The 14100-nt window shown below is 47.6% G+C and overlaps 1 protein-coding gene across 1 annotated transcript; it reads left to right on the forward strand.

Moving 5' to 3' along the window:
- Nucleotides 1–928: 928 nt before the first annotated feature.
- Nucleotides 929–11399, forward strand: PIGR (polymeric immunoglobulin receptor). Its single transcript, XM_039252687.1, is given in 10 exon segments — nt 929–971; nt 1663–2007; nt 3374–4027; nt 5307–5639; nt 6204–6527; nt 7446–7620; nt 7984–8105; nt 8734–8865; nt 8989–9047; nt 10105–11399. Coding segments are annotated over 10 exon segments (2283 nt in total). The 3' UTR covers nt 10201–11399.
- Nucleotides 11400–14100: the final 2701 nt, after the last annotated feature.

Raw genomic sequence — 14100 nt, forward strand, 5'->3', positions numbered from 1 at the left:
CTGTCTTAGTTACAGGGAAGTTATAAAGCTCCAGTGAAAACATAAATGACAATGCTGTGATACGCAATGGGGGCTCTACAAGTGACAGGAATGAGCACTAGGATAAGCCTACAGCTGTGTTTGGGGTGCGAAGCAGTACATCGGGAGAAGTGAAGAGCTTTGACTTTGGAGTCCTGCAAGGCTGGGTTCAAATTTTGCCCCATCCACTGCCCCAAGACTCTGCCCACCCTCACACTTAATTCCTTAAGAAAAGCATTTAACTTTAAGCTTTCATTTCTTCCTATGTAAAATGGGGAGAAGGACATCCATTTCAGAGGGAGATATTAAGTTTAAATGAGATAATACATGTACATTATTTAACACAGTGCTTGGAAAGAGATCATGGTAAGACACCATCATTGTTACACATACAACTATTATCCTTCCCAGGCCTCCTTTATGGGTCTCAGTTTACTTATATGAACACACCATAAAATATGCCAGGGATGTAGGGCGGGCAGCTAAAACAGAGAGATGGGGCCACTTGGTGGTAACCAATCATCCAGCAAGCTATTCCTGAGACCTTATGGATCTTGCCCAGGACCATGACTCCCAGACAGGGATATAGAAAAAAATGGCACCTGTGTCCCTATCCCAAAGAAACATGCAGCTTAGTTGAGATGACAAAAATCTACTTACAACTATTAAGGAACAAAAAATACTGTGAGGTAAGGGGACTTTGAGCTGTAATGGGGAAGGCGGAGCCATTCATTCTTGCAACAGGATTTATGTCAGTTACTGGAGCTACAAAACCGAACAGGTGTTTCGGGAACTTTAAGGCCCACTTAGTCTTGGAAGACACAAGAGCTTCATACTTTGTGCTATTGTCTTTCAGCTCCCCAGGAAAGAAGTTGGCCTGGGTGGCACAGCCCCGTGAAAGCCACCAGCGATGAGGCTCCTCTTCCTCACCTGCCTGCTAGCTGTCTTCCCAGGTGCGTCTGTCAGGCCCCTGCCCACCCCTCCAGGATCCAGTTCCCTGGGAGCAGTAAGCCCTATCCGCAGGGATGCCACTCTCAGAACCTGCACTCCTTCGAGGAGGAGTCCGACAGACGATACAGAAAGGTCACGTCTGGAAATAGATAGGTGACCAAATGATGGGGGTGGTCAGGGACAGGAATGGCAATTCCTCATTTCAAGGCCAGGAGTCTGGTGAAGGTCTTCACCGGGAGAAAAAAAAAAAAAAAAGATCTTGACCTTAACCCAGGCATCTCTAAGAGTTGCTATAACTTATCCTTCTTGGCTGTCAATATTTTTGCTGGGAAAAAAAGAAAGGATCTGCAAAGTGTTTTTAGAAACATAAGAAAATAATGGATAATAAATTCAATGGCATGGCACCCTACAAAGTGGCTTTTTTTAATGAGAAAGGATATCATTAAATAAATTTGCCATTCCATTGTCCTTACAGTGATGATCTTTAATGAGTTACAATTAGAATTTAAGACCGATTAATCAATCACTTGACCCAGTCACAACAACTGTCCAGCTGTAGTATATAGCAAATAACCCACCGAAGGTACATGCTTCAGGAGGAAAATTTCATCTCCTCGGGGTGAGCTGTCAGGATCCTTTCAGCAGGCTTCACCTCCTCGGGCCTCAGAAAACCTCTGTCTTCTGTCCCCACAGTGGTCTTTATGAAGAGTCCCATATTTGGTCCCCAGGAGGTGAGCAGTGTGGAAGGTGACTCAGCAACCATCACATGCTACTATCCAGCCACTTCTGTCAACCGGCATACCCGGAAGTACTGGTGCCGCCAGGGAGCCAATGGCCGCTGTACAACCCTCCTCTCTTCGGAGGGCTACATCTCCAAGGATTATGAGGGCAGAGCCAACCTCACCAACTTCCCCGAGAACAACACATTTGTGGTGAATATTGGCCATCTCACCCGGAATGACTCTGGACGCTACAAGTGTGGTCTGGGCATTAGTAGCCGAGGCCTGAACTTTGATGTGAGCCTGGAGGTCAGCCGGGGTAAGAACCTAGGCTCCTTGAGCTCCTTTGGGAAAGTGACAGGGGCTCATCTCAGGAGCAATGGGAGGGCTTCAGGAAGAACTTCCTGAGAGGGAAGAACTTCCCTGGCATGGGATGAGAAGGCTGTGAGGCCTCCTTCCAGAGGCAAGGGCTTTTCATAACAGAACATAGAAATGAGACATATGGGACCTACTTGGGGGTAGTGGGTAGACTTTCTAGGTGTTCAGGGCCTATACCATTTTAGGGTTCTACTAAGGCTGTAGCTTAGAAGAGCATCAGAAGGACTAGTTCTCTCACTGTGTTTGTGGCAGGTGGAGCAAGAGGGCTTTGAACTGAGGGGGACAGAAAAACCAGGGAGAGATTTATAGAGATCCTTAAATTCCTGCCATTAGTGCACCCTTCAGATCAAGATCTTAGGGCACCGGAAGACTTCTTTCAAAATGCATTTTTTACCTGGTATCCATTAGTCTATCAACACCCTCAGCATAAATTAAATGATCAGTTCTTGCCCAAAGACCAGGGCCCTGAAGGAGTGGGCCACTGAACAAGCCTGTTCTACTTGAGAAAAAGAAAAATAAGAAAGATTTTTCTGACAAGATTGAAGGACAAAGGCGTATTAGATAATCAAGAAGAAATTAAGAGAGAAAGAGGTTTTAAGGGATGAAAACTGGAGGGGTCCTTAGAGATATGTTTTGCTCCTTTGGGACGTGCCTAGTATTATCTGTGGACTAAATGAAGAGTTCATTCAGGTGGTCATATACAGTCATAAAATGGGAGAATTTTAAGAGCTGAGGACAGCTTGGAATTGACTCTATACAGGATGTCCAGACACTAGAGACCACAGGTATATACTTTAAATGGCAACAATTCATTCCTTTACAAAGCAGCCCATTCCATGTTGGGACTGTTGTAAATTTTAGAAACTCCATCTAAACACACTGAAATCCAACACCCTATACTTATATTTATCTTGTTTATTTCAGCACACATTAATTTGGGCACCTATGCATAGGCATTGTGCTAGGGACTGCATGGGAGTCAAACATGTAAAGGATGTCTTTGCTCTCAAGGGACTTCCACGCTGAGGGGAACATAATTAACTATATGCAAGATCAGATGTAAAAGAGATACAGCTGTAAGTGTCAAGAGATCACAAAGGAGGAAGAGATTAGTGCCAGCTTAGGGAGGGCTTCATGGAGGAGACAGCAATGAGGCTGAGTCTTGGAAGACATATTTTGACAGTGTCCCTCTGGGGAGGAGAGCTCCGAAGGTGAGAGGCACACCCAGGCCCTCACTGGGAGTACTGAGCAGCCCTGTGTTTCAAGAAAGTGAAATCACAAATTGCCACCTGCTCCCTGTCCTGTAGGTCCTGGGGTCGAAAATGACGTTGAAGTCTACGTAGCTGAATTGGGCAAATCAGTGATCATCACCTGCTCTTTCAAGCTTGAGAATTCTAAGAAAAGGAAGTCTGTGTGCAAGAAGGCAGGCCAGAACTGTGTCCTAGTTATTGACTCCAATGGGTATGTGAACCCCAACTATGAAAACAGAGGAGATATCGTTATTCAGGGTACTAGTCAATTAGCGTTCAATTTCAATATCAAACCAGTCCACCTCAGCGACGCTGGGATATACACCTGCCAGGCTGGGGATGATTCCAGTGGTGATAAGCACATTTTTGACCTCCAAGTGCTAAAGCCTGAGCCTGAACTGCTTTATGGAGATCTGAGGGGCTCCGTGACCTTTGACTGTTCCCTGGGCTCTGACGTGGAAAACGTGGCCAAATTTCTGTGCCGGATGAGCAATGGGAAAAACTGCGACGTGGTCATCAACACCCTGGGGAAGAAGGCTAAGGCTTTTGAAGGCAGGATCTTGCTCACTCCCGGGGACAAAGGCCTCTTCAAGGTGCATATCACCAGCCTGAGGAAAGAGGATGCAGGGCACTACCTGTGTGGAGCTCAGTCTGATGGCCAACCTCATGAAGACGGGCCCTTCCAGGCTTGGCAACTCTTTGTCAATGAAGGTGAGACCTGAGACTGGGAGGGGAAGAGGTGCATCAGCCCAGCAGGAGGGCTGGCTCCCACCCTGTGAGTCTATCCAGTATCCATCAGTCAGTCAACAATGCCTGCTCCCTGACAAACCCTGAACTGCATGCTCCATGGGCAGCTGGACAGGAGAGCTAGAAAACACAGCCTCTGCCTTGTGTTACCTACTACCTATTACTTGTGTAATAACTAATTAGGTTATTAAAGGCCTTTCGATGGCTGTCCCTGATTAACAGAGAGGAGAGTGAGGCACTTGACTGAGGCAAAACCTGTAGATCATTTGGGTCTCAGAGAGCCATGATGAGGACTTAGCATGGAGTTCTGGGCTTGCAGGGGCCACCTGTCCCTTCTTTTTGTCTTTTGAGCAGAATGGGACCTCATCCCTCACACTCAAATGGGAGAAAGTTTGGCTCATCTTGGTCTCAGAGCTCTCCCAGTAAGGCAGTACCCCAGCCTCTAAATTTCCCCCTCAACACCTCATAGGGTCATTTTTTATTCTGTATCATCTGGCCTACGCAGCTCTACTTTGGCAAGCCAGCAAGGAAGTGAAAGAACTAAATCCCTGCTCCCTCTCAGCTGGGAGCATCCTGTATAGAGTTACCCTCGTGAGAAACAGCAAACCAGTACTTGCAGTTCAATGTCCCTGGTCTTGTGACTTTTCCTTAAGGGGCTCACATTCCCTGCACATCATTTTTATACCCGGCTCAGTCCTCATCACATTCCTCAGCATCTTCATAGCTCAGCATCCCCATTGAACCTCAGCTTTAGCTTATTGGAGAATGGCCATCCTTTACTAAGATGACCCCCAGGGTCATCACCAGTTAAACCTTCTGTGTTACCTAGTTTATATTTTAAGTCATACCATTCTAAATATGTTTTCTGAATTTGGAGAAAAACCATCTCCATTTTTATGGTACGAGCTAATAAACAGACAAATAGTTACATGTGGACAGATTTTGTAAGAAGCCTAAGGAATTCAAGGACTGATAGTGTCTCCTTAAACTCCTTCTATTCTCTGCCCAGAGTAAGGTGGGAAAAGAAAATGAGATGCCCAGGCTACTGGTGAAGGTCACTGGAGACTGGTTGGATGGCTCCAGCTATAGGCTCTGTGACATTAGGAAAGTCTTTCTCATTTTCTAAGGAGAGTGAGGTAAATAGTCTAAATCTCACTCCCCACTCTGGCTGAGACCATGGGGAAGAGACTGCCCAGACCATGTTGCTTATGTTCTGAAATTCCATCTCCATCTGTACTTTCAGAGACCACGATGCCCCATACTCCCTCTGTGGTGAAAGGTGTGGTCGGCGGCTCTGTGGCAGTGCTCTGCCCCTACAACCCTAAGGAAGTAGACAGCCTAAAGTACTGGTGTCGGTGGAAGAATACTCCAAACGGCAGCTGCCAGCAGCTGGTAGAGAGTGAGGGGCTGGTTAATGAACAGTATGAAGGCAGGCTCGCACTATACGAAGAGCCAGGCAATGGCACTTACACGGTCATACTCAACCAGCTCACCACCAAGGACGCTGGTTTCTACTGGTGTCTGACCAGTAAGGATGTTCGCTGGAGGTCCACGGTGGAGCTCAAGGTTGTTGAAGGTAAGAGCTGAACTGGGGCAAAAAGGAGGAGGGGCAGCCCCAGGATCATCCAGCCTGCAGCAACATCACCCCGAAGCACTCTTCGTCCTAACTCATCCCATGCTGATGGGACAGACCTTGGGAGAGAGCCCATCTGCAGAGAGGTCATGTTTTCATAATTGTTATAAGCGCCCTTTTCTGTGCACACGCCACACTCTCCAAACCACCACACAGAGCACCTTTTATTATCAAGAATGTTGGCCTCTTTCACGGTATATATGGCATCAGCTGAAGTAGAGTGCAGCTCTTTATATGGAGTCTAGAAGAGAAGAGAGGAACAAGGAAAGCAAACTGAAGTCGAGAGTCTGTATTTTGTGATAGACTCGATTAATGTATGGGGTCATCAATAATAATCATGACATAGGCACATCATTACATTCTTTATGTATTCAGTATCATGCATTTATTTATAATGCTACCCAGAGAGGACACGGGCTGTGGACAAAGATCCTCACCACAGTCACTTCCCTGCGGTATCGCCGATGCCAACTTGTGTGCCTATTTCTCCCTCCCTCTCTGCTCCAGGGAAACCAAGCCTCAAGGTACCTGAGAATGTCACTGCTTTCGTGGGAGAGAGTTTCAAGCTCCCCTGCCACTTCCCGTGCAAATACTACCCCCATGAGAAATACTGGTGCAAGTGGAGTAACAAAGGGTGCAAGACCCTGCCCACCCAAGACGATGGCCCCAGCCAGGCCTTCGTGAACTGTGACCAGAATAGCCAGATCATTTCCCTGACCCTGAACCCAGTTGCCAAAGAGGATGAAGGCTGGTACTGGTGTGGGGTGAAGGACGGCCACCGATATGGAGAGACCATGGCTGTCTAAGTGGCAGTCGAGAATAGAGTAAAGGGTAAGTCTCTGAGGGCAAGGCCTATGCCCCCCTCCCCCGGTAACACCGGAGAAAGGCTCCTGCCTACAGGCTTCTCCATCAGGGGTGGCCCCTAGGTTTGGTTATAAAAGACTGGAGGCAGGTGGAGATTTAGCCTCTACATAGTCCCATTTAACCCTCTAAAAAGAGCATCTGAAATAAATACACAACTAAAAATAAATAAATAAATATTAATAGGTTTGCCATATAACCTCAGCTTCAAGACAAGTCCTGTAGTTGTCGCTTCAGGCCGCTTTGAAGCTCTTTACATAAGAGAGATCTTCTATACAGAAATTCCAAAGTCACTACCACATGCAGTATCCTCTGCCAAAGCCTACTCTCAAAAGAGGGCCAGCTATCTTCACGTACAAGATCTGATCAAGAAAATTAAGGCAACCTCTTCTAGCAAGTTTGCATCCTAAGTCTCTTTTTAAAATGTCGCATAAAATGTTTTATCCCTAGGGTATGATTAGTCCTTCTAGAAATCCTACTGTGTCTGAGTGCAGCTAGTCTGGTTCACTGAGGGACCCATTGCCAAGCTGCCACCAGGGGGCAGCACTATTGCACACAGGCCTGCGGTCCCCAGACCTTGAGCAGGGTTTCAAAGCTGAGAAAACCTTCCTTCTCCAAACGATAGGTTAGCCCCGAAACAGAGCTGGATCTATGCCATGGAACCTTGTAGATGGAAATGGATTTGGTATGAACAGGACAGAGGTCATCTGACAAGCTAGAAAGGACCATCCCTTGTCTCCTAGTGTCATCTGGGACTCCACTCTAACAGCTTTGAGATTTTACCCTGCCCCTGTGATTGCTAATGAAGTCTCACTCCACGGATTCCCTAACTCTAGGGAGTGAAAACAGACAAAGAACAATAATTCAACCCCTCTCGTCCTCCTCCAGGGTCCCAAGATGTCAGCCAAGCGAATGCTGCTCCTGGTGAACAGGCAGTAGAGTCAAGTGTCAGGAAGGTTGGGAACAAAGTGATTCAGGATCCTGGGTTTTCTGTGGAGGACAGAGCAGCGAAGGATACTGGCGCCTCCGCTGGTGAGAGCGGAGCATCTGCAGACACGGGCAGGTGAGGAAGACTATCCCAGAGGACAAGGCCCTGAGGCTGGGCCATGGGGACCACAGAGGAGAGCCTGCCAACCTGCCGGGAGTGGAGCAGTCCCCACCACCTTGGCTTGTGCTCAGGAGGGGCCTCTGCCCTTCTCCTGTGGCTGGGGTGGCGTCCACCATCCCGTTTAATTTCCCAGGCCTGGGACACAGAGAAGACCCAGTCTTTGCTTTTGCCATGTCTGAGAAGTCTCCTTAGAAGAGTAGAGCTAGGGGACCACATCAAAAGGAGGGACTGAAAGAAGGAGCCAGTGAGACCCAACGTGCCAGCACATCCTGGGACCCCAGGTCTCCCTTCCAGTGACTAACTCAGTCCTTCTTTCAGCTCTGCGGGACAAGGCGGGAGCTCCAAAGTGCTTGTCTCCACCCTCGTGCCCCTGGGCCTGGTGCTGGCACTGGGGGCCGTGGTAGTGGGGGTGCTCAGAGCACGGCACAGGAAGAATGTCGGTGAGTGCCCGGGATGCCCCTGCCCCCCATCTCCAACCCTGTGCCCTTAGACCTCAGTTAGGGGTTTAGCTGCTCTGTGTGGGGGGCTGTTACAGTCCCTTCTCTTTCATAGGCTCCAAGAAAGGGTGCTGGGAAAGCAAGATGGGGAAAGATAAGGGGATGTGCATACCCAAAACGTACATTAAAGTGCTGCTGTCTCTGGAACGTCATCTCTGATGGCTCAGGGTCCAAGTTTAGAGGCAGGCTTATCAGGAGGAGGAGCTCAGGAAGAACTACACTTGTACCGTAGTTTGAGAACTAACTGGTTGTGTGACTTTGGGTGTCCCCATTTCATGTCTCAGTTTCCTCAGGGCTCAAAACAGGGATAGTAGTAACAGTCTCACAGGGCTGATGTGAGGACAGAATGAGACACTGTGCATGAAAGATCAGGGGTCATTGAATCTTGATTATCTGTGAAGAAGGGACAGAAAAGGAGACTCTGATCATTTCCGTTCTTCTTTGGGTCAGAGTCAGAGGTGGGCAACCTGCCACACTGCCCCTTCCAACTATCCTTTGGGGCTCCTTCCGAGGCAGCCTGTCCTCACATTTGTCCTCTGTCCCTACACCAACTTCTCTCTCTCCTGGACAGACCGGATTTCAGTTAGAAGCTACAGGACAGACATTAGCATGTCGGACTTTGAGAACTCCAGGGAGTTTGGTGCCAATGACAACATGGGAGCCTCTCAAGTCACTCAAGAAACATCTCTCGGAGGAAAAGATGGTACGTCCCTCACTCAAGGGAACGCCCAACCCCTGGGAGAGCAAGAATTAGACCCGACTCTGCCTCTGGGGTGGGAATATGAAGCTAGTGAAGGCTAATCCCCCCACCTTGCTCTTCACATAGAGTTCAGCGCCACCACTGGGAACACCGTGGAGACGGAAGAACCCAAGAAGCCAAAAAGGGTAAGAGTGAGGAGGGAGAAGGCGGCCCCACTTATGTGACAAGGAAGTGCAGTATGAGGGACTGTAGTCAGACCTCAGGAGAAACTACCTCAGGGCAGGGGCTCATGTCAGAAAAGGGAAGATAGTGTCAACTTTTCTTGAGGGCAAGATGTATCTTACTGGTTATGGTGTTAATGTGGCTGAGGTGCAGGAGCTGAGCTGCATTTATAGGCTGTGAACATGCAGGAGGGAGGGAGACTGGGGGTTCAGAAGGAAGTGCATGGAAGCTTCGGCCACAGAGTAAGAAAGGTCAAATGTCAAATGCCAGTGATTAGGTGAGTTGTCTTCCAGAGCTGTGGAACCTGTGGACTTCAGGCCACCCACCCCCCTTTAAGAGTTTGCTCAGGAACAGCCTTTTGTCTGGGTCTGAAAGACATTTGCTGGCAGTGGGCAATTTGATAGTCACTAGAAGCTCTTCCCCACTCCAACCACATGCCATATTACTTGAACTCCTACCGGAGGTGACTTCTGACTCTGGGTCACATATTACCCTCCTTCTACCCTCTGTTAACCCCAGGGTGTAAATGCTTGTTATCATATCTACTCTCCCTTGAAGCAACGGAGACCCTGAATCTGGAACAACTAGCGGACTAAGCTAGTCCTCCAGCTTCCCCTCCAGCCCTGTGTTGTGCAAAGCTCCATCTTTGAGCTGGTGGTTCCATGGCTGATAGCAGCCTGGACCACTTTGCCCACATACTGCGTGGGCAGAGCTTCCGGGGACAGGCCCAGGCAACAGGGGTGGTTCCACTCCATGTGTCGGAAGGCGGTAGTGAGACAGAGGGACATATTTTTAGAAACTGCAACTTTCCGTTTCTCAAAATTCATCCTTGGTGAGCATGGGGAGCTATGCTCACCAAGGATGAGTGGTCAGACACTCCTAAGAGCAGCAGGTCAAAACAGTCTGGGGTTGCTTAAGCCAAGACTATGAACTCAAGACATTTAGTGCCCACCCTCCCCCCGACCCCCACCCACTGAGCCAACACCCCAAACACTGACTCCTGTCCTGTTGTCCCCTCAGTCCTCCAAGGAGGAAGCTGACATGGCCTACACTGCCTTCCTGCTCCAGACCAACAACATGGCTGCTGACGTCCAGGGGGGTCCCAGAGAAGCCTAGGCATCAGCTGCACTCTCCCACCACCCATGACAATCACCTTCAGAATCATGTTGATCCTCGGGGCCCTCAGCTCCAGGGGGCTTCACTGCGTGCATTCACACCCCACTTTTCTACCTGTGCTCAGAGGGTGTGCTGGTCCCTTCTCAGTGAATCCAAGCTTGGCCTAACTGATCCTGGTTGGGTTGATGCCATGAGGGGTTCCCTCTGCAGCTTATTTTCACAAAAGAACCCAAGAGTGGAAGGATAATTAAGATCTTGAAGGCACCACTCAGAAAGAAGAGAGATCACATGAGTGGGGAGCTAATTTCAGAAAGAAGGCTTTTCTGCACCCTTCTAATGGGATTCTCAAAGGGATTCTCCTCTCTGCTCCACCCCTCCTTCTCTCCATCTCCCCCTCTCTTTCATCTTTTCTTCTTTCCTTCATTGAAAATACATATTTGGATATTCACTAGAACCAAGGTAGTCTTCTAGACACTGGGACAGAAAGGCCGCAAACCCAGCCAGCAGCCTTGTTATAAACATCACGGAGTCCTTGGAAACTGTGGCTCCTCTTGGTACAGTTATACTCACCAAGACCTGAAATCCTCATCAGGTATACTCACCTCTGCCCATAGTGGGAGAGAAATCATAAGCTGTCTGGAGTCCTGGGGCCTTAGGGGTCATGTAGTATGGGTGTATATACAAGGAATCATAAACACACATGCTAACCTTTCTCACATGAGAGGTGAAGAGGTTTGCTCAGGGGAACCATGTAGCATAAACTAATGTCAAAACCAGGTTTGGTACCTCTACCTGTCCTCTTGGCCGGGAATCTCTCTACAAGGACCCTTGCACTCCTGATGGAGGCAGAGTTCTAGAATAAGGAGGAGGAGGAGGAAGAGAAAAACGTAATGGAGACTAGTCTTTCACAAGCCCCACCTCAGGGAAGAAGACTCTTTCCTTTTCTGTCACTCAAATGGACCCAACGGGATAAAAGAGTGGTCAGACACTCCTAAAGCTACTTATGCGAAGAGTTCTGAACCAAAGGGAAGGAAAAAGGATGTTTGATGATGCTGGGAAGGGGCTGATCGCCAAACAAATAAGGTTTAAGGTCTTTTTCCCTCTGAGCTCTGTACTTCAGCCAGCACCTACTAGCTGACACTTGCTTACAAATCAAAAATGTGATTCAATAAATAATTAAAGACCATGATTGCCACCAAGGAGGCTCAGATTGCATTTGTCCCCAAAACTTCTTTTTCCAAGACAGCCCTTTCCGGGTGTTTTATTTTGGTAACCACTTTCAGGCACCCCAGACTGTGTGCCTAAACCAAAGCTCCCTGCTCCTCCAACGCTGGACCCAGCGGGGGAGGGGGGGAGGGAGAGGAGAGGGAGGAAGGGTAGGAGACTGCTTATAAGTGGGACCAAGATGATCAATAAGAGAATAGCTTGGGGTCTACACCAATGTCCGAGAACCTGAAGCTCTGTGTTACAGAACATAATTAAGACTATTTATAATGGAATAAACTGAAAGCAAGTATAACTGTGCTCCTCTTAGGTGTTAAGAAAAAGTCTTGGTTAAGTATCCATGGACTATGTGACCTTGAATCTTATATCTCCCTGAGGTATCCTTCCAGATAGGCTATTAATCAAAATTCAGTAACCAAATGAGTAAACTCCTTCCATAGAAATATCAGCTAGAAGCTAGTTAAATGATAACTTAGCTTTCAGGATATTTGACCCAAAGTCTCTTGGGAGACAGTGATTAAATAAAGGACCCCCTTGTCTGCCAGGGCCATTTCTAGGTTCTGGCACTAAACCTAATCACCCCCCCCCCCCCCCCCGCTCCCCGCCCCACCAGACTCCTCCTCAGGGCCTCTGTGTATGAGAGTTCTCTCTGGGGGAAAGTGCTTCCCAGGCTTCTATCCTGCCTGATGTGGGGAAGAGAATTTGCTCCCATCTGGACCTTGAACATACTGCTTCTGATGCTTCATGCTTCCAAGCTTGCCCTTGACCAGATGCAGATTTCAGTCCTCCTTAGTCTCCTCTCCTGCTCTACCAACCACAATATCCAGGCCTGATTCGCAGACCCTGACCTGTATCAGAGTCTTGGGCTCCACTCTGGCCCAGAGAGGTGGTCATCAGGAATATTTATTTCTCTCTGTTCTCTGTAATGGGGATGCATATTTAGCTTCTTCTGGAATGACAGCAAATCATTCCAGGAGAACCAAAACTACAAGGTGCGGCAGAACCTATGTTTTCCCCCTGGAAGCTGCTCTCTGACCCACCAAAGCATCTTTCCTGGGGCAGAAGGGTTAAGATGCAGCTTCTATATTATTACCAATAACCTGCAAGCCAATCCAGAGCTCAGGCAGCCTACCCCAGTCCCTAGAATCAAAGACCAAGAAATGCCACTAAAGCCATAGACAATCTTGTATTACTCTTAACTGATGTTATATACAGGTGATAGCAAGTATAAAAATGTACTGCCCAAAGTCCACATGAAATCCTTCCATGAATAAAAAAGCTGGTCTGTAGGTATAGTGGGGTATCTAATAAGTTAACAAGTCAACAATTTGGGGGAGTGTTTTAATTTCCTAGGCTGCTATAACAAACTACCATAAAACTGGGTGACTTAAAATAACAATAATTTAGTCTTTCACTGTTCTGGAAGCTTGAAGTGCGAAATCAAGATGTCCGCAGGGTTGGTTCCTTCAGGAGGCTGTGAGGGGGAGTCTGTTCATGCCTCTCTCCTCACGTCTGGGGGCCGCAAGCCTGGGTGTCCCCTGGCTCACAGCTGCATCTGTCCTGTCTCTGCCCGGTCCTCACATGGCCTTCTCTCGGTGTGTCTCTATGTGTGTTCACACGGCCTTTGTACAAGGACGCTTGTCATTGGATTTAGCTCCCCCCCCCCCATCCTGTTTGGCCTCATCTTAATAAATTACATCTGCAAAGTTCCCATTTCTCAATGAGGTCATATTCTAAGGTTTCAGATAGACATAAATTTCAGAGGGACACTGTTCAGCCCAGGACTGGGAAGTAACAATCAACTGTGGGGCTAAGGGTAAACCAAATAGCAATAATCAGTGCCGAGCAATCACGCAGAGGACTATTTAAATGTTTCTGATGATAAAAAAAAAAATCTTCCTCAAGTTCTTGAATTATCTTGATTTTTTCCTTTAAAAAACATAATGATTACACATTACTAAGGCCCAATAGTGGCTGAGAATCTGCTTACAGGAGTTGATTTTGGTTTATAAAGCTACACACACACACACACACACACACACAGGCACACACACACATACATATACATATACATGTACATATATATCTTTTGTCCAAGACTTTCCCAAGTGTTCAGAACAGAACACTTCTCCCAAAAGCAGAAAATGAATCTAGTCCTCAAAGCAGAGAAACAGGTACAGTCCCCTCCTCACCAACCCAACAAGCTTCTCTGAAATAATGAACTCTACTAGGGAGCCTATATAATAAAAATAGTAAGAGACCATCTCGGAAAGACCACATATCTAAGGGGGCACACCAAGAGAGAAGATGTAAAACTGAGGCCAATGGCCCCCAGCTAGCTAGGATGCCAAAACAGGAAGGGAAGGCAGATGGTCAAGCTATTAGATTCCAGGAGTTCTCTCCTAAGGCTGATAAAGAAATGGGCAGCCAATCTACCTCCACTGGAGTAAAAAGTCTTTGATTAAATGTGTTGAGGTGAATATTCTAAACTCCAGATTTTTGCTGACAGATCACATTAAAATTCATCTAGAATTCTACATATTTGGGCTCTAACTTTAGAATACCAACAGAAGTATGGCCATATTTAGGTAAAAAGTCTTACCATTTCTTATAGCAGGAGGCCATTAGTAGGCTCGCAGTACAGGTTAACCTTCCCAAAGCCCTATTCCTGTGGAG

The sequence above is a fragment of the Hyaena hyaena genome, unplaced genomic scaffold, assembly GCF_003009895.1.
Source record: "Hyaena hyaena isolate Hyena2069 unplaced genomic scaffold, ASM300989v1 scaffold_429, whole genome shotgun sequence".
In the NCBI taxonomy this organism is placed as follows: domain Eukaryota; kingdom Metazoa; phylum Chordata; class Mammalia; order Carnivora; family Hyaenidae; genus Hyaena; species Hyaena hyaena.